General features: G+C 39.4%; 1 protein-coding gene across 2 annotated transcripts; it reads right to left on the bottom strand.

Annotated features, from left to right (window-relative positions):
* Window positions 1-667: 667 nt before the first annotated feature.
* MPP3 (MAGUK p55 scaffold protein 3) lies at window positions 668-26,355 on the bottom strand. 2 transcript variants are annotated; one of them, XM_082494909.1, is made up of 18 exons: window positions 26,268-26,355; window positions 23,121-23,231; window positions 21,321-21,439; window positions 20,746-20,823; window positions 18,739-18,819; window positions 18,420-18,557; window positions 17,389-17,470; window positions 15,763-15,848; window positions 14,669-14,743; window positions 13,472-13,668; window positions 11,638-11,702; window positions 8,762-8,800; window positions 8,157-8,321; window positions 7,372-7,452; window positions 5,874-5,967; window positions 4,949-5,057; window positions 3,952-4,074; window positions 668-3,034 (listed from the first exon to the last, which is right to left on the bottom strand). In XM_082494909.1, exons 2-18 carry the CDS (start codon window positions 23,143-23,145, stop codon window positions 2,855-2,857), a joined length of 1,737 nt encoding a protein of 578 aa, XP_082351035.1. In that variant the 5' UTR covers window positions 23,146-23,231; window positions 26,268-26,355; the 3' UTR covers window positions 668-2,854. The 2 variants fall into 2 exon arrangements, with proteins under 2 accessions (XP_082351035.1, XP_082351036.1); XM_082494910.1 differs by lacking the exon at window positions 26,268-26,355 and having other exon boundaries at window positions 23,121-23,361.
* Between the last annotated feature and the right edge of the window lie 780 nt (window positions 26,356-27,135).

Here is a 27,135-nt window from a genome sequence, read left to right as displayed (position 1 = left end):
TAAACTATTTAAACTGTAAATTGAACTAAAGAGAAAAGGGAACTGCTATCAGTATGAAGCGTTTGTAGAGGTCCTGTTGGGAAATTCCAGTCCTCCTTATATTGGTTATGTTAACCAAGGCTCATTCTTCAATACTACAAACCATTAAAAAACAACAAAAAACTAAAGACCACATAAATTGTTGGTGGGAGCAAGGTGGAGAGAGGGATAAAGGGGAGAAGTTTTGGTTTGCTTAAGTACTTTGACTTAGAGCTTTTGGTGCTATTTACAAAGCAGGACTTTGAATTAAATTAAATTTGCACTTTGGTTTTCTTTAGAATCTCTTCTCACCTTTTTTATCTCTAATGGCAGGAGCATATACCAAGCAGGGAGTCAGTACCTTATCAGAACTGGAGTGTTGTCCTGGTAACAACCATCTTCTGCATGTACCCTCTTCCTAGGATTTTAGAATGAATAGCAGCATTGAATGTGTTCTTTTTTTTCCCCCTACAACTGAAGGTCATCTTAGCTACCTGCAAACTTTAGCATATAATACATAGCCTCTCACCATCCTTTATTTCAAACCTAAAGAAAAGACAAATGTTTCTGACAGTATCCCAAGTTGGTATCTGTACTTCAATAAAAGTGTATTTGCATACACTTGAAAAAAAGATTATTTAACTCATACTAAATATTTCAGTTCACTTTTAATAGCAATATTATATCTTAACATCTTAAGTTTTCAGTTATTGTAACTTCAGGTGTACCTCTATATGCCATTTGCCTTTCTTCTCTTGATGCATATTTCTACTATTAAGACTATGTTAGATCATAAAGCATACAAATGAATGTATTAACTGCTAGACATTTGGAATCATAGAATCATAATATTCTAAGATGTTAGACAGCAACCTTGCTTTAAGTGAATTCTGACCCTTAGATAGTATCTTACCTAGTTTTCTTTAAATTAAATCTGTATCCTTTAAACATGTTTATGTCTTGCAGACTGTAAAAACCTGCTTGTAATCTGCAGTATAGCACTGTATTTCATATTTTCATAAAATGACTTAGTTTAAAATGCTGTTACTTAAACAGTTTTTAAAGTACTGTTTTTCATAGGGTGAAGGTACATCAGTCACAAAATTCACTTGGCAATGTATCTATCTCTTTTATGTATCTCTGCTATGAGAACACTCCAGAGAGTTAACGGCAGAGCTGATGGGCCACCTGCATGTGAAGGAGTCCTTTCCTCTAACAAGCCAGAGCAGGTATCTGACTGGGAAAAGTGCTTATTCTTGTAGGAATGGGAACCTCAATGCTCATAGGCAGGACAATATACGAAAGTTGCCACGGTACACATTTGGAGAAGAGCGATAGGGATGACTGTCCTACACAACTTTTTAGGGCTAGAGTTAATGTAGATTCAGTGACACTGGTATGTAAGAAATGTGCTTTTAATATGCAATGTTGTTAGTTTTGCTAAATGCAGTGGAACAAGAATAACATAATACTGTTAAGATGCCAGGAATGAGACTGGTGCACCAAAAGGTCTTGTTAAAGGTCATAGTGCACAGGAAAAATTAGACCTCAGCAGGCAATGGAAAACAGCAACTAGTTTCAGCTAACAGGCACCCATACAATACTCTCTCTTTTTTTTTTTTTTCAAATAATTATAAAGCAAGGTGCTTCCAGAATCATCTCTCTGCATTTTCTTGTTAACACCTATCTAAAAATCATGTATATTCAAGTCTCCTCAAATATATACAAAGTCTACTAACAGTTAAGATTTCTTCTTCAGGATGTATGTAGCCAAGTAGGTGCTCTGGAAGCCTTTACTTGATTTGGAACAAAGGTAATCTAAATGCTGAAAGGATGATGATTTGGACCTGTAGCTCAGCTACGTGGCACTTCAGCCTCCTCCTTTTAGCGCTCTTTTTGGAGCTGCTATGTTGTTGTCAAGGTGGTATTCCATCAGGTGGGATTTGCAAAGATGTCTCATAGAAAATAAGCTTTTTAAAAAAAGTCCTATTTTAAAGATGCAGTTATTTCCATGTAGACTAAAAAATGTCACTGGTTTATATGCTGGCTAGTCATGCAGGTATGTTCACAGGGTAACATTTGTCCTGCGTAAGTAGGAAGAGATTGGGACAGTGGGCGCATAAGCTGTGGATGAGCGCTCATACCTGTGCAAAACAACCTGGAAGCATTGGGAAACGTGGGATGAACATTAAGAAAAACCCCACACATCCTCAGCCACTAAAATACATACAACTTATATAACTGGCCTACGTTTAGTGCCTAATTGGAAAGGATTTGCAACTAATGATCCTGAATGAAGGGAAACATATTTTGCTGGCCTGTCAGGCAGTTGAACTTTTGATTAACTGACATCGTATAAACATTCGCCAAAGGACATCCCTCCCACCTACCTGACACAGCTTGTTCTGTAGGCAGACTTGTTCCTGAAAAGTACCTTGTTCATATGCCTTAACTCTAGTCACAAAATTTGTGGCCAAAGGATGAAAATTCCAGCTGGTAGGTGTCCTAGCACTACTGAAATGCGTTGGAAGTGTGGGACCCTCTGTGAAACTTTACTGTACAAAATGCACTATTTACAGTCTAAAAGTCACTCTAATCTTTCACTCATCTTTTTAGTCTGAGTACTCACTTTTAAATGACAGCTGCTAGTCAAGATTTTGATTCAGGAAGGCAGTGGCAGCTTCTGACTTTGTTTAGTTTTTCTCACGCAGTCTTTATGTATTATCTTCCAGATAGACCAGCAGTTTTGAAGTGAATTTGACATACTTCCCTCTTCTAATCCATATATTTACAAGACATTTATATACAATTTTTCTCTTAAACAGATGATAACAAGCTATGACCTAACCCAGTTGACTGGCACCCAAAATGAATCCTTGTTTAGTTTCTCTAACATAGTTTTCAGCTGATTACACGCACTCTGGAGATCTTCTTTCACCAGTACAGTGTCAATTAAATGGCCATACTGCTCTTCAATGAATGCTGCTGAATTAATAATTTCTTGCTGTTCTTCATCCTGCTGATCAACATGAAAAGATGGTATGGAATTTACAACATGTCTTTTTAATTGCTAGCATTTTAAAGTGTATTAGCACAGTAAGTCATTTCTCTGAAAGGCAATGACACAAGAGCTGCTACCATTAGCAAAGGGCTTGTAAGATATTACAACTTAGATCAAGGACTGGTATGCTACTGCTGGAATTTGGTATGCTGTTTCAAAAATGCAAGTGGTGACAGGGAGGATGAAAAAGCATGTTACAGGAGGGACATAAGAAGGTGACACTGCATTTTATGTAGTTAGAGTTGCTGCTTAACCTAGCAACTGGAAATCATACCCCTCAAAAGCTGAAAAGGAATGCTGGACCTACTGTCCTCAAGTTCAGTAATTTTAAGGGCTTACATGAAAACTCACCAGGTGAACTAAGTTCTGTTATGTATAAATTCAAGTTCAGGTTACCCAAAGTGATGACACTATGCGCTCTCTGTATTTCTGTTCACATTTACACATCACCATTTTGCAGTAGGTCTAGGTTTGGTCCTTGTAAGACATCCACATGCTGCATTTTATGTGTACCTGATTAACAGCCCAGGTGGGTGGCACTCTGGAGGTATCAGGAATAGGTGGCTACCATTACCATTTGGTGGGGCTACTCATCAGCAATGTAAAATGATTAGTTTATCAGAGTTCAGTATCGGTCCCTTGCTGCAGCCTTGAGTAATGTGCACAGATCCACGTGGAAGATGTGCACTTTGCTTCATGTTACTTATATAGTCAAGTTTTAAGGGAGTCAAAAATCTCATTCTGAAGTCCCAGCTGAAAGGTTGTATGTGCACAGGGCCCCACTGTGACTCTCACTCTTCTGTATCACAGAAATGCTAGCCCAAATACTTCTTTCATGTCTTAAAAGAAGAAATTAAGGTTAGAATACTTACAAGGGAGGCTGAGATTTCTTCTGACATGGGAGATTTTAGGATATGTTTTTTCTTTTCTGGAATGAGAGGCTTTACAAAGATAACATAAGGCTTAAACTCAGGAGTCCTCAAGTGCTTTACTGCCTGTGAAAAGATGGTTTTTGTTAACACTTCTGTTTGGTTTTTTTTAATACGTCAATGTTGGGTTCAACAGTTTCACTAGTACACACTGTGGTGTGAAGTCCTGTGTACTACACATCTGATCACAGTAACCTGTTGCTTTTCAAAAGAAAGATTAATGTCAGTGTCCTGGGTAGCATGCAAGAATACATGAGCTTCCTGTAGCATGGTCTAACTGCATATCTGCCTTGCTATGCACTGCAATACCAGGAACAAGGACATGGTAAAAGGTACTGAGAAAAGTATAAAAAAAATTGACTTGATGGGCAAGTTATGGTTTGCTTCACTTAAGAGGCCAAACACTGGAAGTGTTACACCTGGAATTCGTCTAAGGTAGTATTATCAGTCTTTTTGTAGCCCAGTTACATAATCTGAATCAAAATTTCAAGGATTAACTCTCAGCATGGAGGGATTATGGAGCAGGTATACTGCCACTGGTTACAACACTAGTAATGCTTACAATGGTTACAACACTAGTAATAGCAAAGAACAAGAATGAAAAGCCCATCTACGCTCTAAGTGTCCTCTCTGGGACTTGAGCAGGCTGGGACAATGCTGCACATTTTTCCTACAGCAAGGGAAAAATCCCCCAGTGAGAACTGAAAAGGTCTCTAGGCTGTATCAACTCGGCAGCTAAGAACTGTAAATACTATGGTGGTTTCTACAGAGCGCTGATCCACTCAGCTACCAGTCAGGCCACCTATTAGAAACACACATTCTGAGAGCGTTGTTGGGCTTTGCAGAGCAAGTAGTCACAAATGATGAACAACATCAGTTACTTAGGCTGGCAGCCTAGTAAGAAATGTGTGCTTTCTTTAAAATAAGCTGCAGAACTTACTTCAGGTACCACATCCACCAAACAAACCTTCTTTTTGGCCATCACGGACCGGATTGCCTCAAGACTTGTACCATACAGATTTTCTCTGTATTCTCCATGTTCCACAAATCTAAAAAGTCAATACATTTTTAAATACCATCCAAAAAGAATATTTAACTTACAACATTTGACATTTCCTGAAGTCCCAGTAGTCAAATGGAGGTGGGGGTGAGGGGGAAGAGCGAAACATCAGGGAGGAGGGGAAAAAAAAAAAGGGTTTTCTTTTTTCTTATTATTGTTTTCCTTCTGGTTGCTTAGTAGCAATAGTTGTCTTCACATGTCACTAATAGCTAATCAGCACTACTGACAAATAGGGGAATAAGCTGCATTAATTCAGTTGACTGATGTTCAAGTCTAATAGAAGAAAGAGGATGTTTTTCACAAAAAGTAGTACAAAGCTGGGAAGGAAATGGACTCCAGTTCTTCCATCCTCTGGGAGACTAGCCAAAAATATGTACTTTCTGGAAATAAACTCAATCTTAGAAAGTCCTTTATATTCATGGATTCAGTCTACAACACACTGTAAAATGGACTTATAAATAAAACTTATTACCCATCATATTAAATGGAGAATAAGTAGGCCAAACTAAATATATATTACTTTCACTAGATTCAATTCTGACCAATCATACTACTTAACAATATGCAGGCTTAAATTCTAACTTATGATCCTCATACTAGTCCTATGTTGTTTCAAAATTGCTTCTTGCTACATTTCTGAGTTCATGCTAACAGTCCAGACTGAAGTTTTTACTTGGAAAGCTGAACCGTTCTCACACAGCTAGTCCAACTTTACACCCAATTTTGGTATTCATATGATGTAAGATTTAACTACCAATATTTTTTAAATACAGTCAATTGTGCCAGTATTTTAAAATTAACTCACTTGTTTAGCTGCACATCTGTCTCAAATGATTGCTTAGACACAAAATTGTATTCTACTCCCTCTTTCTCATGACTTTTCTTTGACCTGGTTGTATCTAGAAGAGAATGGAAGCAAGACACAGGAGACAGGTCAGCCTTTGCAAACAACCATATTTTTGCTGTTTATTTCCAGTCACATTTTCATGACCTCAAATAAGGTAGTTATACACTGGCAAATTCAAATTAACATCAAATTAACATCATTTTAAACTCAATCTCAAAAATTGTAAGACCAAAACCAAAGTTGTTTTGCTCCCAAGCGTGCTATAACTAACACAAAAATTACTGGGCTTACTTCTTACACCTGGTAGAAGCAGCAGAGTATATCGTATGGAAAACAGTATCTCTTAACTGTTTGGAATATTGGACTGTCATTTTCTTTGAAAATTAGAAAATAAAAATAGGATATATATAAGTCCTATTGTGTTGCCTCTGAATTTAGAGTAAAACTATCCCTGGCTGTTTTCCCACGGTACTGTGAAACTTACATAATTATGTGCGTCCCTTACTTTTGATATTGTAATTTCTTTTATTAATTGTTATTACTGTAGGAGAAGCTTTGGTGATCATTATACAAACCTATGCCTGACCATAAAAGTGATGTTGGCTATTTTTTGTGTACGTGTTTAAATTCAAGTAAAAATTACCCATATGAGTTCTACTGCTAATTAATTGAATGTCTGCCTGACATGTTTATTGAAAGTCTTAAACAACATATGAACAGTGCCCTCAATGTTAATTTTTTGGTTTGCAAAAGTAGCTTGTCAGAGAATACAAATATTAAAGGATTCTTCTGTGTGTCTAATATTTTTTTTAGAGGACAATCCAGCAAAAAAAATTTCAGTGTAACCCTAGCCACAAACTCATGCAGCAGAATCACTAATTTCTCTATCACTGTGACTGGTGTGTTTGAACAGCCTAGATATACTAAGCAACAGTTTAAAATCTTGTAAAAATTTTGACTTAGTTTATTGCTGTCTACGTTTTGGGGTTGGTTTCTTTAAACTGTAGCTAGTATGATATTCTGAAGAAAAAAACCTCTTTAAAACACACAATGTTTTGGCTAAATCTTAAGATACTGGTTTTTCACACTAATTCTTTTTGCAATTTACAGTCTTATTATTTCAGTTTCTTATTATTTCAGTTTCAGTTTCTCATTTTTTTAATGGACACTGAGAAAATGCAACCTGTTCATCTGGGAAAACACCATTCAAAAAAATCAACCGAGTTTACAGAATTTCAACATGCACATGTGCCAACTTATGTAGTAATCTATTCAGCTATTAAGGGCAAACACAGTATATTAGAATGAGAAAAATAATTTTAAGTACTTCTGAAATATGCATATCATCGATAGTCAAAACACAAATTACCACTCATCAACGCAGCTAGCACTACACTGTTAGACAGCATTTATGGAATAAAGTGGTAGCACACAAAAGTCAACAAATTTTACTCACGTGGAACTGCAACACCATACTCCTGTGGGTTCTCCGACACAACCTTCTGCTTGAGCTCACTCAATCTGGCCCCCAAACAACCTAATAAAATAGAACTGACTAAAAGATTTCTGTGTGGAATGAAATACCACAAAGAGAATAAATTATACCAATTTCACACAAATAATACGATACAAGAGTGTGCTTGAAGAAACCTGTATACGAGAGACCTCATGACCCACCACATTCTGCTTTGAAGAACATAATCAGGAACAAACAGAATCCTTGAACAGCTGTTGGACAAACATTTGTCAGGCATTAAGTCAGAAAATCTGTAATCTTAGCAGGCAGATTCATGAGATACCCTTGATTTATATGACATCCCGGGAAACTGGAAAGCTGTTAAACACACTGAATTAAAATTGTATGCAAAATTTTGTTAGATATTTCTATCTACTATTTCATCAATTGTTCTGATGGCACAAGAATGCATGTCTGACTGAGAACCAATGCAAAGTGAATTAGAGAAGTAAGAAATGGTCCTGCATCATTATTTTTCATAGAATCATAGAATAGTTTGGGTTGGAGAAGGATTGGGTGAGTTTGGCTGGGGTTTTTTTTGTTTGTTTGTTTTTTAAAATGTCATTTAAAAGAAGAGAACAACTTCTGATCAAAACTAGAAAAACCTTTAAAAAAACCACCAGAACCACAAAACCCCAAACCAAACACCTAAAGAAAGTCTCTTGGAGTACAGATAACAGAAGAGGGAGATGTATGAAAAATTTTGAACCTATTGTGTATCTTACCAATCAAAACTACCAGCCTCTGCTGTTCACCAGGCTGCTGCTGATATTTTGTTACTTCTTCATATGTTAGGAACTCTGCTGCATCTGCCTGCTCTGCTTGCTTTCCTTCATTCAGATTGTTCTCCTTCTCTTTACGACTTAATCTAAAGCTCCTGCGTAAGCCAGCTGTAGAGGAAAACAAAAGATATATTAAACTGTGTTATCACTAAACTTCTCTAAATTTTCAAGCTTGTTCAGCTAGAAGTTATTCTGTCTTTGAATAAGAGTTACTCTCACAATTTTTTTTATAATCGCATCAGTGCACATATGCTAATCTTACAGATGAAAAATATGCGTATCAGGTAGAAAACTAAGCCCCCGATCTATAATAAAAACCCCCTCATATCACCTTGATTTACCAAGCGTTGGCTATGCCGGAGTCCAATTATGCCTCTGCACAGAGATAATCTAGTTTATGAATGTATGGGAAATTAACTCTAATGTAAATAAGCTAGTTTTTCTTTCTTAATGCGGGCATGATTTGGGGTTTTTTCTTTGGTTGGTTGGGTTTTGGGGGGGGCACGGGGGGGGTGTCAGGGAAGATGAAAGAGATTTTGGTTTCTCACCTATGTACTGTCCGTTGAAATAGCCTTCACAGTCACAGTCTTCTGTAAATTAAGAAGGGGGGAGGGAGGTGGGGGTAAGGGCACAGGGGAGAGGAGAGTGAGAGGGGAGGAGGCAAATATCTTAAACAGTGCCTGCAATACAGGTATGGCTCATTGGTGAGGGAAGAAGTTTTATATCCTGCATTATATGCGCATGCTTTTCTAACACACGTATTAACAATACAAAAAAATATTTGCCTTGGCTAGTGGTTTATATTTTAAAAAATCCTTGACGTCAATATTGCACAAGAGAATTTTACATCTCAGTATTTATGGTTCCCAGAATTTATGCTCTTCACCATTCATTACATTTGATCAGTGCTGCTGTTAAAAGTACACTACTCAGATCTAAGTAAAAAAGATGACTCCGCAAACACAAAGCTCTTTTTTTAATGTTTGACTTCATAAATGCGTGATTGTGTAAGAATATTGCCTCTTCTGACATTTCAATATAATTTGGGCTTGAAAAAAGGGAATCAGATGACTGAAATATGAGCTCTAAACAGCTTCATTTTGACTAAGTTAAACTATCATTCCTTATTAATTCTTTATTAAAAACTAAAGATTTGATGCTTTCATCATACACATGTATGTAAAAGAATATGCAAATATATGTTAAAAAAAGCCAACCCACCCTTCCTCAAACTATGACCACCCCCAGGGTCCCTAAAAGTATGCAAAATAAAACCATGACACTTAGCTGCAAAACACTATACTGCAATCCTAAGGTAAATACTGAGTTCTCATACTTCCTGAAAGAGCACTACCTGGCTTGGTAAAATTTAGGCAGCTGTGCCCTGCAGTATCCACAGAACTCCACGGTTCCGAAACAAGCCCAACCATAGGCAAAAATATATGTAGCTTAAACCTTTAACAAAATGCGCTAATCCAGAGAAGGAGCTTCGTTTTTTAATGAATTGATGCATGCAGGTATGCAATCAAGCAATGCCAATGTATACTCACAAACGTTATGCCTACATTAACAGAAGATACTAGTAGCAATATATGCCTATCCACAGCTGAGATCAGAGCTATTTTCTATTGCTGAAGGTAGGCTCTAATTTCACACTCATGTTTTGATAGGGTATACCAGTCATGGCCAACTAATTATAGAATACAATTAGTACTTTCACCAAAGTTGATGAAATACCGATACTTTGAATATTATTCTCAAGAAGCATTTGCTGTGTGAAAAAAAAATAAATCACAGCAAGCAGAATTCAACAGAAAATACCTGATGCTCGGAAAGGCACGCGGTACAGCAACATATAAACTGCATGAGCCCAACACAGTTGCTCATAATGAAAATAACACAGGAAACATTCCAAATGAACAGTGAAGAAAATTCAATTTGGATTGATACAGGTGCTCTAAAATGTTAAACCCCAGTATTTCTTTATTTTTTAAAAAATACCAGATACAAAGACTACATTTAACTTGCAACTTGTCAACCTCACTTGGAAACCTACAGAACATGTAAATGCATACCAGAAGACACAAATCTTTTCTCTTGAATCAGGAGTAAATTTGGAAGTTATCATTACCTAAGTCATCAACACAAATTAAATTAGTTTAAATAATAACACAGGAAGAAACTGCTGTAGGAACATGTTATATCTACTATGCTCTTTTCTTGGGGTCTCAGCAAGTATTTTAGAAATTGCATTGGGTGTACCTACCTTTATCAGAAGACTGATCATCTGTAGTTAGCATGAAAGGCAGAGTTGGTATGATATTAAAAGACTTGCAAATGATTGAGCAAAATTAGAGAGAATTGAAAGGAAGGTTATTCTGGTCTGATTTGCTTAACAGGCTTTTCTATCTTAAAAAAAAAAAAATGTAGTAATGTACCCTTATCAACTGATTAAGGATTTTTTTGCTAAAATTTAGTATTATAACCAGTTATCAGCTTAATTGTCTTGAAAATGTCTGACAAAAGGCCTAAGTAGCAATCCTCATTACATGCCTCCTAACATTGAATGTAATGGAAACTAATTTGGAAAAGCTTCATTTAAATCAGTAATGCGATTTTCTAATTTGCTTGAGCATCTTCCCTCCTCTTTGTGGCATAATACCTGTATCTCCGTAAGAATACCTGTATCTCTTCATGAGATGTACCATGCACCACCGGTCAGAAGTTCACTTATATCACTGAAGATGGACAATTTCCAGATTCCTAGTCTACATGAGGGTGGCACTGCTAGCACAATGTCTGGCTTCACACAGTCACAGGGCTGCCCCACACATCAATAATAGCTGTGCTGAAGTACCCAAAAGCAAGAGGAACATTATATTCTGCAATAATACAGAATGTCTTCTGCCTTTAATCACTGACTAGCGATTTTACCACAAGTAGCAGGTTTTGTGTGAATAATTCACTGACAGAGGCTTCAGAGCTGCAGACAATCACTTTAAAGTCTACCTAAGACCAGCTCTGTAACGCTAAGCCTGAAATGCAGATGGTATTGCCAGCTCCGGTGACTTTTATCCTTTTCTTTATACAAGCTTAGAGTCATTTCATGCACTTATGTAAGAATTTCAAGAAGCGTGCATTGCATTACTTTTGCAGCTTTCAAGTTCCAAAAACTTGAAAAAATGTGAACGCTAGCAAATTTTAAAGCATCTAAACAATATGTAAGGCCTCGTGCTCTTGAAAGCAGGAAGAGAGGGACAGCCATGTTTTTTGAAAACAACAGGCACTGGCAACACTGGATAAAGCTCAAACCCAAATCCTCTCATGTATCAGCTTGTATCCAAGCAAATCATTATTGAAATAACAAAAATACAGAGAAGTTGGTATCAACTAAGGCATCACTGAAGGAACAGAACAGACTTACATAATGGTTTCTTCACAGTTCTGGGATTCTGCAGAGTGCCTATTGTTCTTCTGTAAGTCAATCGTCTAAATAGAAAATAACTATTTTAGCCATGTAAGCTCAGAATTATGAAGAATTTACAGCATGTTATACATACAGCATTGAAAATAAAGAATGAAACAGTGCTTTTCCTTGAAAAATATAAAATGTCTCTGATACAACATTTTAAGAGTCTTTTTCTTTAAAAATATGACAGTCCCAGATTGCTACTGATAAGTGACTGAGAGAGATTCTAAAACGTTTTAGGCTTTCATCCATCAGAGCACAGAAATCTATAGCATGTTACTTTTATCAATGTAATTTTTTCCCCTATTTCCTCTCCCCCGCCCAATCTTTTTTGCAAGATTAAGAAAACAACTATTCTATTCTAATCTGCTGAGAATCCAACTTCTACTTGCCATTTTTACAGATGATGGGCAAAATTCGTGTTTGCCACAATCCTAAAACTACTAACCTCAAAGAGGACTCAAAAGTAGATAACCTTTGTCCAAAATGATCAGTGCAGCTATGCATATCCAGAAATTATCCATTGCCTTCCAGATCAGTTTGGAGTTTTCTGTTACTTATTAGTAAACAAACCAAGTTACCCAGCTTGTGTGAAAATGTCAGAACAGAGTATCAAGTAAAATTTTCTGAAGTGTTAAAATCATGAACCAGAGCTCAACTTCTAATCTCCCAGTCTTCAATTTGCTCAAAAAACACCCAACTCCCCTGCCCCAACACCAAGAAAAAATAAACCAAACAATGCAGCACAAAAATCCAATCCCCAAGAAACCCCTAACTATTGGCAAAGGAAAATACACTTTCTTCCTAAGGATTTTTTTGCAACAGACCAACACTCATAACAGACTAAGGATGATGCTCAGGCGCTTACACTTTCAGTCAGGGGAAACAGACATTAAAGCAATTCCTATATTCTTGCATACATTGAAATGTAGTTTACAACATAAAAAAAAAGAAAAAAAAAGACTGCAGTGCAGCAGCATCTGTTGACATATACGCATACACAAGAAGAGGGATACAGCTGTTCAGGCAGAATTTGCTGTGTATTTCAAAGCAGCATTCATATAGTGGAGAGTAGTCATTAGAAACCTTATGCAAATCACGGAGGTCAGCAATAGAATCAGGGCTATTTAATTCTTAGTTACCCCACCTTCATAACACCTACAGTCCAAAGACACACCCAGTAATTTGGAGTAAAAAATCACACAATGAGAACAGTAGCCTAAATCAGATTCCTTCTTAAATATAAGACTTCTGTACTGTAAACACAAGACTTAGGGGATATTTTTGCTTTAGAAGATACGCGTATCTTGCTGTAAAACCAGAGACACTTCAAGCTCTAGAAGGTATCCAGGTCCAAGCTAAATACTCTCTTAGGAGCCAGAAGAAAGATCAGATACACTTTTTTTACTACTACACGCATAAATTCAAAATTGTTACAATAAATCGCCATTTCTTCTTATACTATGGAAGTACAAGCCTGTGAAATACAGCGTCTCCATAAGCCAAGAGGGTCAAGAGACCAATATTCCACATTTCATTTCATACATGTTTGTTTAGCAAGTGCTTCTGTCCTCATGCTACAAAGCATGTCAATGGCAAACCAGCCAAGGAAAGCTAGTTAGTTTATTATAAAATTGGAGAAGATGAAGCTTTTTATCACTTTCCTCTAAGCATCTGGTATTCACCCTGGCATGATCCTGCCCTTCAGTTCCCAGGAAAAAAAATAACAGCATAAAACCAGTGTTACACTATATGTGTGAAAAAAAATCTGTAATCTTCATTGACAAACCTTTCTTGGAACTGTTTTGAGGGGATCAAGCCTGCTCTGAGGTTGGTATCTCCAACACGCTTTGCTTGCCACCATGTGGGATCATCTTGGCTGACAACTTCTAGGATGTGTCGTCTCTTAAATGGCAGCCCAGCTTCCTGGCAGGGAATGGCTCTGTCTTCTTTGGGATTATAGCAGAAAAGCGCCCTCATAAACACCTTTAAAAGAAAGTAACACATCCTTTCTTCTTGTCCTACCTGGAGTTTCAAACCACCTTTAAAAGGCTTCCCCAATGCTAACTCATGCCTAATGATACTCAAAAATACCGAAACCTAGCAATTTGCTGCATTTTGACTTACTTATGCAGAAAAATAAACTACCTTTCACACACATGCCCAGTCATTATGTATTGGCGTTGTGGAACATGAGACTCAAAGATCAAAGTCCCAAGAAACACAATTCACAGTCTATGTAAGTACAAAATGCAACAAACAAAGGGGAAAAAAATAAGGGGAGGCAGAAAACAAAAAATGGGATTTATGGCAAAGTTGCCCCGTTATAAAGACTGTCCTTAAAATGTTCCTTTAATGCATCAAAATCTACAATTCAACCCTGGATTTGTATCTTACCACTATTTAACACACCACATTAGAACTACTTTTAAAAGTGATTTGTGGGGTTTCAAGGAAAAAATCCGGCAACCAAGAGCAGGAAAGCAGAAACAGAGGTTGACAGAGGAATCCTCTAAGGGACCAGTCGAACATGAAGTCATTGCTGATCAAGGAGGACAAATGAAGCACTCAGAGAGACATACTGATGTTTGCTGTGGGCTAATGGGGTCAGCTCTGTTTGCAAATAGGTCTGCTTTGACTCAAGCGAGTGGCAATATGCCCAGAGATAAGGGACAGATAGCAGCTGTCATGGTAAGAGGTGACTGGCAGGAACACCAATTTTAATTACATGAGCAAAGAGAGACTAGATTTCAGAAATGCTGTGAAAGAACGTGTGCCAAGTTGATGAAGAGAGAAGTCATCTAAGTAATTCTATTCAATAAAGGAGCACTGTATTTTACAAAAAGAAACTGCTCTACTATCTTTTTAGTTCAAATATGGGTCTAGGGCACTCCTCACTGAAACAGCAGTAATCTTGCACGTACAGAGATGACAGCATTGTGTAAATATGAAAATGCGTGCTTCAGTATTTCACTAAGTTGCATACCTTGCTGTCTTTTAGACGATCTTCTTCTTTGATGGCTGGAATTATTTTTAATGTTATTGATCCCTGAGACTGAGCCTGAGAAAGACAGAAATGTTTTTCACTTGGAAATCAGGACAAGGGCCCAATGCAGACTATTCAAGTTCCAGTTTAGGAGCTAGTGTCTCTCTCTTCTCAGAATTTTAATAGGCCAAACTAATCCACTATTTAACTTCATTACAGAGACTATCATGATGTTCCAAGAATCCTCCACAACAGTGTCCTCCCCATGGAGACATCCAAAATAACTACTTGGTTAGAACATATTAAGACCTGCATTAAAATTCCTTCATTTGCTTTTAGCAACTACATTCACTTCTGGATTACAGTTCACCTCCCCCAAGTTAAAAGCAGTCATTCTCCTTATTCAGGATTATTTTGATCTAAATTTAAATTAGGTGATGGAACCCATGACAGATTCTTCAGTCTCCTAGTGCTGCCGTTCTTACTTTCTCCCCAAATCCACTCCACACCAGGACAAGGGGGAACCAAGTCACGTGATGGGAGTCAGAGACAAATAAGCTTAAGAGATATGACACTTTCTGCAACACAGCAGGCTGATCACAGATGTGGAGGTTTAGAAAGAGTTACCAAGATTTCTGGGCATTAGTGTTAGAGAACCTTGAAGGAATAATTTGCTAATGTCACAAGGAACCTGCTGGTAAAGAACAGACTGACAGCTCCATTGGACACACAGCCTAGACTTTCTTCAGCTTCCCAACATATGTATTATCAATAAACTGCTTATTGTTCGAGGAATGCAACTTTAATTTGCAATTTGCTTATCATAAACAAAGCACGAAAGGGACGTTCTTGATGCATCAACATGTGACTTTCTATTTCTATCATACTCGGTACCGATTCAGTTCGCAGAAGTTTCTGAAGTCAAAAGGAGAAGACTAATCCCCTGGCAGAAGAAAAACTCTTAATGTAAAGACAAGCAGAGATTGCATCCTTTAGCTCTATACATATTTTAAACTCATAGTTAAATTTCATCATCTATTGTAATTACTAGATCACTCAACAGAAAAGATTTTGATATGAAAATCAGTGCAGACCAAAATCTGACTTATTTCTTCCGGTCGTTTGTGAAGCACAGTAATACCATTGACTTCTCTTAGTTCATCTCCAACATGGACAAGACCTGAAAAGATGGTAAGTAAAATAAAGTAAGTCTACAGACTGGCAAGCACCACTCCCCTGATGTCCAACCTAAGTCAATAGCATGTACCTCCTCTCCTCCCTCCCCCAACTCAATGGATTTCCTACTACAGCCAAGTGCCTCTGTTGGCAACGTGCTCTGAAGGCTCCCACCCTTATTCCATATGGCATTTTCATGCAGCACAGTCTCATAAGGATACCAGTGTAGAGACAGAGAACATGTGGCAAGATACTCTGGAAAACCACTGCCTCTACATTTGGATAATCACTAAGAATGCAAAACTGGAATAGTTTCATGAGGATGATCAAATCCTGTAGAGTTGGAAGACATGCTGCTGACTGCAAAGGCAGGAATGACATGGCCATCAACTGACAGATCAACACTACACAGTCCCAGAAGGAATGCTGGACTGTTTTGGTTTGGGTTGGTTTTTTTTTGTTTTGGTTTGGTTTGGGTTTTTTTGTGTTTTTTTTTAAACAAGCCATGAAGAGGCCCTTACAAGTTTTAGGTTTGTTTATCCAGTTCAGTAAGAAATGTTGTAGTGGTGTTATATAACTATGGCTAACAGACATAAAAGAATTTCTCAGTAAAGCAAACAGAAAACAACACCTGACACTGAATAAACAAAGATACTAGATTAAAGGTAAGAAACATTATTTTCTTTCTTCTAAAGCTTAAGTCTACTTCTCCCATCTCTGTTGGCATTTTTTCCTAGTGGCTATTTCAGAGAAAAACATCTAATTAAATTAATAGATTACTGATGAAATACAGAAATGCTAAGCACATGCTCTAGTCATTTCATGTTACGTTTATCAGATCACACTTTGAAGAATGATAACAATCAAGAAGAAAGTTGTAACTAGCTAATATTTTTTCATCACAGTAATTCGTTAGTTTGGGGATTGCGTCACTTGTATATTTAAAAAAGTGCATGAGGCTTGGAGTCAATAAATCTCACAGGAGGACAATTCAACTTATTTAATAAAATCTGGATGATCACCTTCTAGAAAATGGAAGGTCAAATACTGCATGAATTAACCCTGTGGATCCTGAAAGCATGCTGAATGACAGCTTACGCACGGAAGTCTCTCCTGCCACTAGACACCTGAAATTCAGTCGTCAAGTCAGCTCACCACGTAGGCTCCTTTTATAGTCAACAGGGAAGAAAGGCAATTCCAGCAGTGACCTATCCCACTCTAAAGCTCATTGGGATAATTTGCTCTGCAGCAACGTCCATCTCCTGCCACTGACTACACAGAGAGCATACATTCTAGTTCAGACTTTACATCTAACAGTTGCCTATTAAGATTTCAATAAGCTGTTACCTTTTTTTCTTTTTTACAAAATTGTCTATACATCTATTAAACACCCATGTCCAGAGGACTGGTTTTGGAATGAATAACCATCAGATTTAGTGAAAGATTATCACTATAGGTATATGTATACAGTACATGCATAATTTTTAAAATTTTAAAACGGTTTACAAATGCAATTTTAAATCCCTTTTTCTTCAGAAACTTACCACTGCGATCAGCTGCACCACCTCTCATGATCCTTGCTACAATCACAGCTCCTGTATGCTCATCTCTTCTGATGGTAGCTCCCTGAAATAAAACATACACCCCCCAAGAAACCATCATAAGAAATTAGCTTAGAATACAGCAAGAGGTGAAATAACATGTAAGCTAATGTGTCTTTTGAACTAGAATTAATTTGTTCTATAAATTGTGTCTTCCTCCTTGACAATTTTCATCATTATTCAACTTCTGCCTGTGCCTGTGTACGTGACTGTGGGAAGGTGCACACCTTCCTTTCTACTGACTTTGCCAAGTGCTTACACTACCTACATTATTGTGGTGATCAAAGTCACTCAAGTGTGCAAAACAGAATTTCCTACAACAAGCCTTCTCTATGTGTCTTTTGAATCTTCATACAATACAGCCAACACTTTTACATTTAAAAGCAAGGACAGTCAAGTAATTAGATTTTTTTTTTTAATTCTCCTACCTCTGCTGGCAATATAAAGCTTTGATCAGGAATTAAGTCACTGTTCTCTTCTACTACCTATTATCATATACAAAAAGCACTTTAGCAGATTTCTTCCCTGAAGCAATTGTTTTTTCTTAGGAAATCAATTCTTCCATTTCCATTTGTATAAAATTAGTACCTTGCCAATATGTCAACAGCTATCAAACATACTGTTACCACATCCCACTGACTTGCATGAAAATGAAGGTATTAATTACTTGAATGTTAGCTACAATATGAAAATAATTAGTATGTATAATAAGCATAATCATTACAACCTATACAGCTTCCTCAGAGATCACATTCCCTGTGTTAACTGGCGTTATAAACCCATGCCTATAAAACGTGTCACACAATTGTGAAGGTGCATTTATCAAAGTTTTCCTTTTATGTTAGTTTACTAGCTTCAGAACACTCCTAGTTTTTGCAGACTATTTGATGACATCTTCAAGTATCTCCTCCATACTCACAGTAACACTTTTGCACTAGAGTTTTACGACTAGAGATGCGTTATCTTATATGTACCAAAGGTTCCTTATTTTTCACTAGCCGAACAATTTTCACCGATTCCTCATCAAAATCATCACCAAAGTTTTCGGGTAGAGGTGGAAGTACTGGGTCAAAGTTCTTCTGTGCTACTGTGTCATGTACTACAAGCATTGCCTGCATAAAGGAAGTAAGAAACAGTAATGTAATGGGGTAATATTACAGTTTCCGGTTTTCATGTTTCCAACATTACAGCAAACAAACTTCCCCTTCCACCCTCACCATAAATCCCTCCAAAAAAAGACTTAGCAATTATCTTACTTATCATGTAAACTATATGTGTGTGTGGTTTTTTTACCCTGAGATGTGGTGTTGACAACAGCTGAAGTAGCTCTTTTTCTTCATTATTCACTGGTGCGGTCTGCAATTCTTCTATTACCTTTAAAATAAAAGTTAACAACCTCAAAATAAAAGGACTCCACCAAACAAGATCATATATTTGCAAGTGAATGCTTCTGGTGAGTGTTTGCTAATTTCTATCATACTTCAAAGCAGTGTGCACAGATCAAAACCAATCCCAATCAACAGTGCATAAATGCTAAAAGAAATTAAAGCTTCTTCATTTATTATATTTTTATTAGATACTGCAGGAAGACATCATCAGCAATCAGGATCCTAGCCCCTAAACATACATTTTAAGAGTGATTCCACCAACATAAATTCAGGAATGAGTTTTGAAATTTTAAATTCTGTATGGAATCTGTAAGTGACATGTGAAACAACACTCTTGATGCTTGTACTACAACAAAGCAGTTAATCCCCTCTGTAACCAAGTAGCATTACTCTTGTGGAACATGCAATAGAAATTCCCTTGTTCCCCTGCAAAGCCTGGATACCAGAATATGCCCTGGAGTCTCAGGCCTTCCAAACAAAAGATCAGAAAAATAATGGAAGCACTTTTGCACTAGGCTGGTTGGGTGGGAGGAGAGAGAAGGCGGGAGGGAGGAAGAAGGGACAAAGGTTGAGGCAAGACAGATTTCCTTTCCCTGTAAAGGGTTCTATATAGGGAAGTCACATAGTCCGGTATAAAACTTCTCCTCTGCTGTTTAGAATGTGGTAATTTTGTATGACTTGACAGGCAGCAGTGTCAAAACTTTTACAGAGGCAGTAGGGTATTTGTGGGAAAGGGGAGAGAGGGTATGCTGTGGATTAAGACGGGGCAGTGGGATCTCCTGGCTTTGCAAAGGGAGGAATTCTACCTCCCAACCCTTCCACAGCCCTTTGCTACGCTTTGGAAGGAAACAGGTGCAAGCCACTTGTAAAGAGCTATCAAAAGCAGTATAAATTTCACCTTTTCAGGCACATGGCACGTTACAAACAAATGTAAGATAACACTTTGCTCTGTGAACAGACTGGGGGATGAATTGATTGAGAGCAGCCCTGCAGAGGACTTGAGGATACTGGTGGATGAAAAATCAGATACGTGACAGCAATGTGCGCTTGCAGTCCAGAAAACCAAGACAGACATGGACCTGTTAGAGCATGTCCAGAGGAGGATCACAAAAACGATCCGAGGGCCGGAACACCTCTCCTATGAAGTCAGGCTGAGAGAGTTTGGGTTGTTCAGCCTGGAGAAAAGAAGGCTCCGGGGAAGCCTTATTGCTGCCTTTTAATATATAAAGGGGGCTTAAAAGAAAGATGGAGAAAAGCTCTTTACAAAGCCTCGTAGTGACAGGACAAGGGGCAGCAGTTTTAAACAAAGAGGGCAGATTTAGATCAGATATAAGGAAGAACTTTTTTACCCTGAAGGTGGTGAAATGCTGGAACAGGCTGCCCAGAGGGGTTGTGGATACCCCACCACAGGAAATGTTCAAAGCCAGGTTGGACAGGGCTTTAAGCAACCTTATTTAGCAAAAGGTGGCCCTGCCCGTGGCAGGGCCGTTAGACTAAACGATCTTTCAAGGTCCCTTCCAAACCAAACCATTCTCCAACCCAAACCATCTATGCAAACAGCAATGCCGCTTGGGTTGTAATGGTTTCAGGTCCTTAAGACTGAATGCTTAGCTGGGATAGCCTATTGCCAAGAAAGGACTGAATGCTTTTTGCAGCCTCTCCCTTACAAAGGCCATTAATAGCATCCTTCTGTTGTACCTGCCTGTGTCTGTCTTCACTGGACATTTAATGACATGATATTTTTGAGCTCTCATTTCCTTGATCAATCATGAGTGAAACAAGCCACCAGATTCCAAAGACAGTTGGGCAAGATGAAAAATATGTACACACATACCACAACTGCAAAGCTTTGATTTGTTAGAAAAGCAGGCTTAAATAACTGGAAAATAAAGAGACAAGAATTTTTACTCACATCTTCAACTAATCCCGCTGCACTATGTAAAACAGGAGTTGGACTCTGTCTTTCATAATGACGGAGTTTTTCATGAATCTGAAAAAGATTATTCAGGTATATTACTACAGAGAAATACAAAACTTCCTAATTATACTTACACTGGAATATTTTTATATTTAAGGAATGTAATTTTTCTGAGGTGTCAGAAAAAAAAAAACTCTCTTGGGGTTATTTTTGCTTTGTTTAGGAGTCTTTTTTTTTTTGCTTACTCTAGTTTCACAGACAGCTAGAATATCTGTTAAGACTTAGCAGCATAAGTGAAAAAATTAAGCCATCTCATCCTGCTTTTTAGGTACAGGGCACTGTATCTGCATTTTGGCAATCAAGGCAGAAATGTTTTTTCTGAACAAAATATGTTAATTATCAATGAATGTTCTTTATGTTTGTGCTTAAATAACTATATGCTTTAGTCAGTACAGAATTCTACAAAAAAAAAAAAAAAAAAGCTTTGGCAAAGTAACCAGCTGATAAATCAATGGAACACAGAATAAGTAACCTGTAAGGAAAATGTACATTCATAAATGAACTTTTACCTTCATCAGGTAGCTGAGACTCTTTTCACTGAAGACACCCCTAAGGAATCCCATTTCCTCTTTATGATTTGAATCAGGTCTTAGCTGAGATGTCAAAAGTGCCAAAGTTTCATGCAATCCTACGTTTAAATTCAAGACAGAACAAAAGCTTTTTAGATAGCGTGTCTCACAGGACCTTCCATTGCAGCCTTAACATCAACTACATTTACTTGGGTACTTTCCAATATCATTAAGTTTGCAGAGATATTTGTGCTTATCTTCCACTCATTTTGCAAAGCTCCCTTCTTAAGCAGCAAACACAGCATAAGATATAACATATATTAAAGAAGGAACTGAGGTTGTTTAGCCTGGAGAAAAGGAGGCTCAGGGCAGACCTTATCGCTCTCTACAACTACCTGAAAGGAGGCTGTAGCGAGGTGGGGGTCAGTCTCTTCTCCCAAGTAAGAAGTGATAGGACAAGACAAAATGGCCTCAAGTTGCACCAGGGCAGGTTTAGACTTGATATTAGGAAAAAATTCTTCACTGAAAGGGTCATCAAACATTGGAACAGGCTGCCCAGGGAGGTGGTTGAGTCACCATCCCTGAAGGTAGATGTGGTGTTTAGGGACATGGTTCAATGGTGGACTTGATGATCTTAAAGGTCTTTTCCAACTTAAACAATTCCAATTCTATGATTCTAAGGCAAAAGCTACCAAAGTAATATATATTTTTAAATACATTACTTTTGAAGTTTCCCCCTTCATGTTAATTACCCATTGTTTCTAGAACAGCTAGCCCTCTAACAAACTTTCAGTTACTGGAGCACCACAGCAGACTCGCAAAATGAATGAACAACCTATCTCCTTTGTTGCACAGGTACCAGCTCTACTTCCTGAGCAACTTTGCTTACAAGTGTTATCCTGCCCTTTCTACCTCTGGGTTACCTGTTAGAAGTCAGGTCTGACCAGGGGAAGAAAGGACTGGTGTAGATTTCCACTGCAGTGGAAGCAAAGCTTGTGGCTTGTGTTTTCTAAAAAGTGCTTAAATCATCAATATCCCAGTTTTGCAGTGCACAGGGCCAGACAAACGTTAGTGTTTTTCCTGGTGGACCATGACCGGGAAAACAAAACAAACAAACAAACCACCAGAAAAAAGGAAAAGGAAAAAAAAGCTGGGGTGTGGGGGTGTGTGTGAAATCTGCTCCTTTGGCTATTATCTCCATGAACTTCAGAGTATATTTGGATCCAGGAGACTCAAACTCCCTTCTGCTTTAAAACTCAGTATCATTAGTAGATGTGAATTCACCCTGGGTAGCACACTGGAGAAGCTGGTTAGCAAGTCTTGAATGGAATCACTGGTTTATTAAGTCAAAAGGAAGAATATTAACACAGCTCACCAACACCTATTCAGAAAATATTAAGAAGTGGCACAGCAAGCAGCAGAGATATAAGAGCTGATCTTTAATAAGCATGTGTTATTATATTATTATGTTATATATCTATGTTATTATAAGAAGCCACTGTTATACTGAGAGCTCCAAGTTTGTCCATAGGAGCCTGCTCACCAGCATATATTCAGGGGCTCTAAGACTCTTATAAAACTGGGTGTTTCCTGAAATCTGACTAAATTTATTAATTTTCTTTATTAATTTTCACCTTCTATACTCCACCTTCCTTGTTTTCTTTTAGGTAATTGCTAAGAAATCTAGTTGAACTATCTTAATTCTATTTTATTTAACTCCAATTTGAATTCATTTCCTGTGTGAAACACATACACTAAGGTTTCAGTCACTGGTCTGTTGAAAGCATGCAGATTAGTTACCTGAGTCTTCCGAAACCACTGGCATGGCTTTGTTCTTAATCTTAGAGACAAATGTTCAACTTAAATCAACACGATTGTTTCTTCTTTCTGGACTGCGATTCAGAGGCAGTCCTGAAATGAGCAAAGATAATACCTAAGCTCAAGCATGCGAGAAAAATGGCAATCATGTAAAAATAGTAAATACCTAGTACATATTTCTCTCAAGTTCAGTTTAACCTGAATCAGGCGGAGTCCTGCAGTTATTCCGCTACGCAAGTAACAACATGAAAAATATTACGTTATATAATAACCATATGGTATCTCGGATAAAGCTGATGCTGAAGACAGCAGATGCTTCCCTATTCTATTCTCAAGACAGACAGTTTCAGAAGGCCTAAGTAACCTGTCTGAAGAAACAAAAAAAGAAAAAAAGCATGCTGCAGAGTGGATGTCTAAAAGCACCGATAAACACCATTTGCACAGAAATAGAGAGAATGTAGAGAGAATGTTGGAATATGCCGTTGCAACAAGATGTTCTGGGGCTTCCTAAAAGCACACCTCAAAGCAATCTACATCCCCCTGGCATTCTGATGCAGGCCTCGCTACAACTACATGCAACTCATTAAAGCTATTAGGAGTGTCACTCCATCAACCTTGGTCATGGTTGCTACAGCGAACAAGGCTACTTCCATTGCTCAAAAATTCCATTAGATGCTTTTATTGCTGATTTTTCTTGTCACCGAGAGCAAATGACTCTGGAGCAATTTAATTTCAAACTGCAAAACTGCATCTATGCTTATAATCCAGTACAAGATGAAACACCTTCAGGGCATTTAAAATCTCATTCATGCTCATAAAATTCAGGCTAATGCTTGTAGAAAAATAAACAGCCATAACAGCACACAAAAAGGATTAGAAAGAAATGTGGGATACTCCAACTCTTTGCTAAATGCAATAAAAGATGTTCCTTGTGTTTCTATTTGTAGATAAATTTCTGGTATTTTGATCGCATGACACAAGTTTGATGGCTTTCTAATTCAACTTTATGTTGATCAGCTGCCTGAAAATACCTTATTACTGCATGACAAATTAGCATATACCAGTTTAGCATTTGATAGGTTCCCAAGTTTCTCTACAATGTACTGAAATATTAAGCTCAATAGTCACTTGTGTTTCACACCCATTATTTTCTACTGCTATGCTTAATTAGTCCACCTGGGTATCAAAACATAACTGAGTTCTCTAAGAAAGTGAACTGAAGTCTTGAAATTTGACTCTAATCCATGGGTTGTACTCAAGTGTATTACATATACTACACATTTATTTAATTAACTCTCAAAAGCTTTTTTATTACCTACTGCCTTGAAGAAATAAACACACACACACACACTTCACGCCAAAATAAATGTATAGGCAAGGCATTCAACTTTCTGGTTCCATGACTATTGCTTTTCATTTGACATGTATTTAAAAATCTTCTCAATTATCAAGCAAGGGAACTTCAATAGCATGTACTGTCTTTGTAAGAATGTGTGCTTCCCACAGTCAAAGTTACTTCATACCAAAACCAAAGAAAACCCAAGTTATCTTCCAGACTCTTAGCAAAAAAGCATCCTACACACAAATCTGGAAAATACACATTTTAACATCTCAAAAACCTGACAGCAAACTCAGGAAGCACCAGAATTAGGCAAGTTAGGCACAGCTATAAAAATGGAGACTTCCCCTAGAGGCATTTCCCATGTTCTGTAAAAATCCTGTTAGCCAGGACTGATTGGAATGAACAGTCAAAAGAACAAAAAGCATTCCATATCCTTCACCAGCACGGTCCACATCAATACTCAGGGCTAGCTTCAAGGTATTAAATTCAGCCCCAGCATGTGATACTTTGCAAGAGGGGCTCAAAACCATGAATCTGTCCTCTCATCACTGTAGTAAGAATAGGCTCAAGTACACTTTTCCTCTTTAAAAATATCTACCCTACCTAAACCATAATTCATTTTCCACACATGGCCCTGCGCAGCTGTTCCCGAGACAGATGTTTGAGCCTCCTTCCTTGCCTAGGAAAAGGACTGTTGATATTTGGAAAGAGCTAAATATACTAAACTGATGCTGTAGCTGGGATCAAAGGGGATCAAACATAAGCACAATATGCTTTGGCATATCCCCATTGCCTTGCAAAATAAACCCAGTGTGGTTCACAGCCTAATACAACATAAAGCTTCTGTAATCCAGATATATTGGTCAAAGAAATAGAAGATCTCATTTCAGAAAGCAGTTGCATTTCAACATCTTTCCAGGAGAAGATGACCCCAGCGATTAGCTCAGAAAATGCATCTGCACACTCGTAAGACCATAGCCGCCAGCTATGACACAGGATTTCTCCTCACTTTGCTTTTGTACACAAAAACCGTCCAAATCTGACCAAACTCATCTTTCGCTGGGTCCTATGCCCACTCAGCACGGAAGAGCGGCTGCTCTGACGGCCTAAGCACGGAGAAGACCGCACACGATTCCCTGTCCGCCACCACGGGGACAAGCTCTTCCTCCGAGCCCCTCAGAGCGCGCCCAACGCCACGGCCCCGCGCTCGGGGTTGGCGGTGCGGCCTCAGCCGGGCGCCCCTCAGTCATCCCGGGGGCTCCGTGGAACCCGAGGGGCGGAGCACGGCCAGGCGGACCCCATCCCCCGGCACCGCCGGGCAGGACCGTCCCGCTCCGGAGACAACTTTCCGTGCGCTCCGCCGAGCTCGGGCACCGATGACTGCCGGCGGCAGGGCAAGGGCGGCCGGCTCTCCTCACGGCCCAGCCGCGGGCCCTACGGGAGTGGGGTCCCCGCACCACCGGCGGCGAGATGTCCTCGTCCAGACCCGCCTCCCCAGCCGCGAGGCCGGGCTCTGCAAGCGCCTCTGCGGCCCCATCTCCGCCGCCCGGACGGCTCCACAGGGCTCCGACCAGGCCCGGCACCGGGTCCTCTGCCCCGGCAAACCCCGGCGGGGCCGCAGACTCCCGCCATGCCGCGGCCCGCGCCTCAGAGAGAGCGTCAGAACTCGGCCCGGCCCGGCCCGGCCCGGCCCGGCCCCGCCCGGCTGCAAAATGGCGTCGCCGCGGCCGCCTGTGGAGGTACAGAGCCGCGCTTCGGGAGCAATGCTGCCGCTCGGCGACCGTTACCTGCGGGTGCGGGCCCACGCGCGGGCCCCTGCGGCGCTGCCCGCCCGCCCCGGCAGCCGCGGAGCCGCTCCCCAGCCCTCGCGTCGCGGTAGCCGGCCGCGCGCCTCGCTCATGCGCCCTGAGCACCGTCCTACGCGCCGCCTCCCGCCCTCCCCCGGCCTGACCGGGGCCCAGCGGGCGACCGCGGCGGCGGGGCGGGCTAGGGCCCGCCTGGCGCGTCGGGCACCGCTGGCGATTCGCCGTCAAACCGCAGCGTGGGGTCGCGGCGGCAGCGCGCTCCGGCCCGGTGTGTCGCCCGCGAGGGGCGGCGCCGGACGCGGCTTTCCCGCGAAGGGATTGTGTTGGATAGCAGACCTCGCTCCAACAGACAAGGTATATGCATTTAAAAATTAATGTAAAGTTAGAGGGTAGACTTTTCTGTTACTGTCTCCCCCTGCTGAGTAGTAAGAAACTGCCCGACTGGCGGGCACATGCCTGGAGATTCGTGATTATTCTTGGACCGTTAAAAATAAATGAAAGGGCTTTATTCTCCTCTTGGGTGACGCCTTCTCACTGACTCTACTGCTGTATGCCTTTTGCAAGAAATATCAGAAGTATAGTGGTCTTCTAGTAAGGGATACTTAGGGACAAGGAAATATTTTTATAGAGTTTGATTGACCAGTGAAATGAATTTCAAATTGTTTGACCCATCTGGTATTTGCTATGAAGCCTCTCCTCCTATGAAGACAAGCAGAGACAATTGGGATTGTTCAGCCCGGAGAAGAGAAGATTCCGGGCAGACCTTATAGCCCCTTCCAGTACTTTAACTACAGAGAAGGTGAAGAGGGACTCTTGATCAGGGAGTGTAGTGATAGGATGAGGGGTAACG

This window comes from Vanellus vanellus (assembly GCF_965231255.1).
Source record: "Vanellus vanellus genome assembly, chromosome: 24".
Classification (NCBI taxonomy): domain Eukaryota; kingdom Metazoa; phylum Chordata; class Aves; order Charadriiformes; family Charadriidae; genus Vanellus; species Vanellus vanellus.
This window is presented reverse-complemented; position numbering and strand designations above follow the sequence as displayed.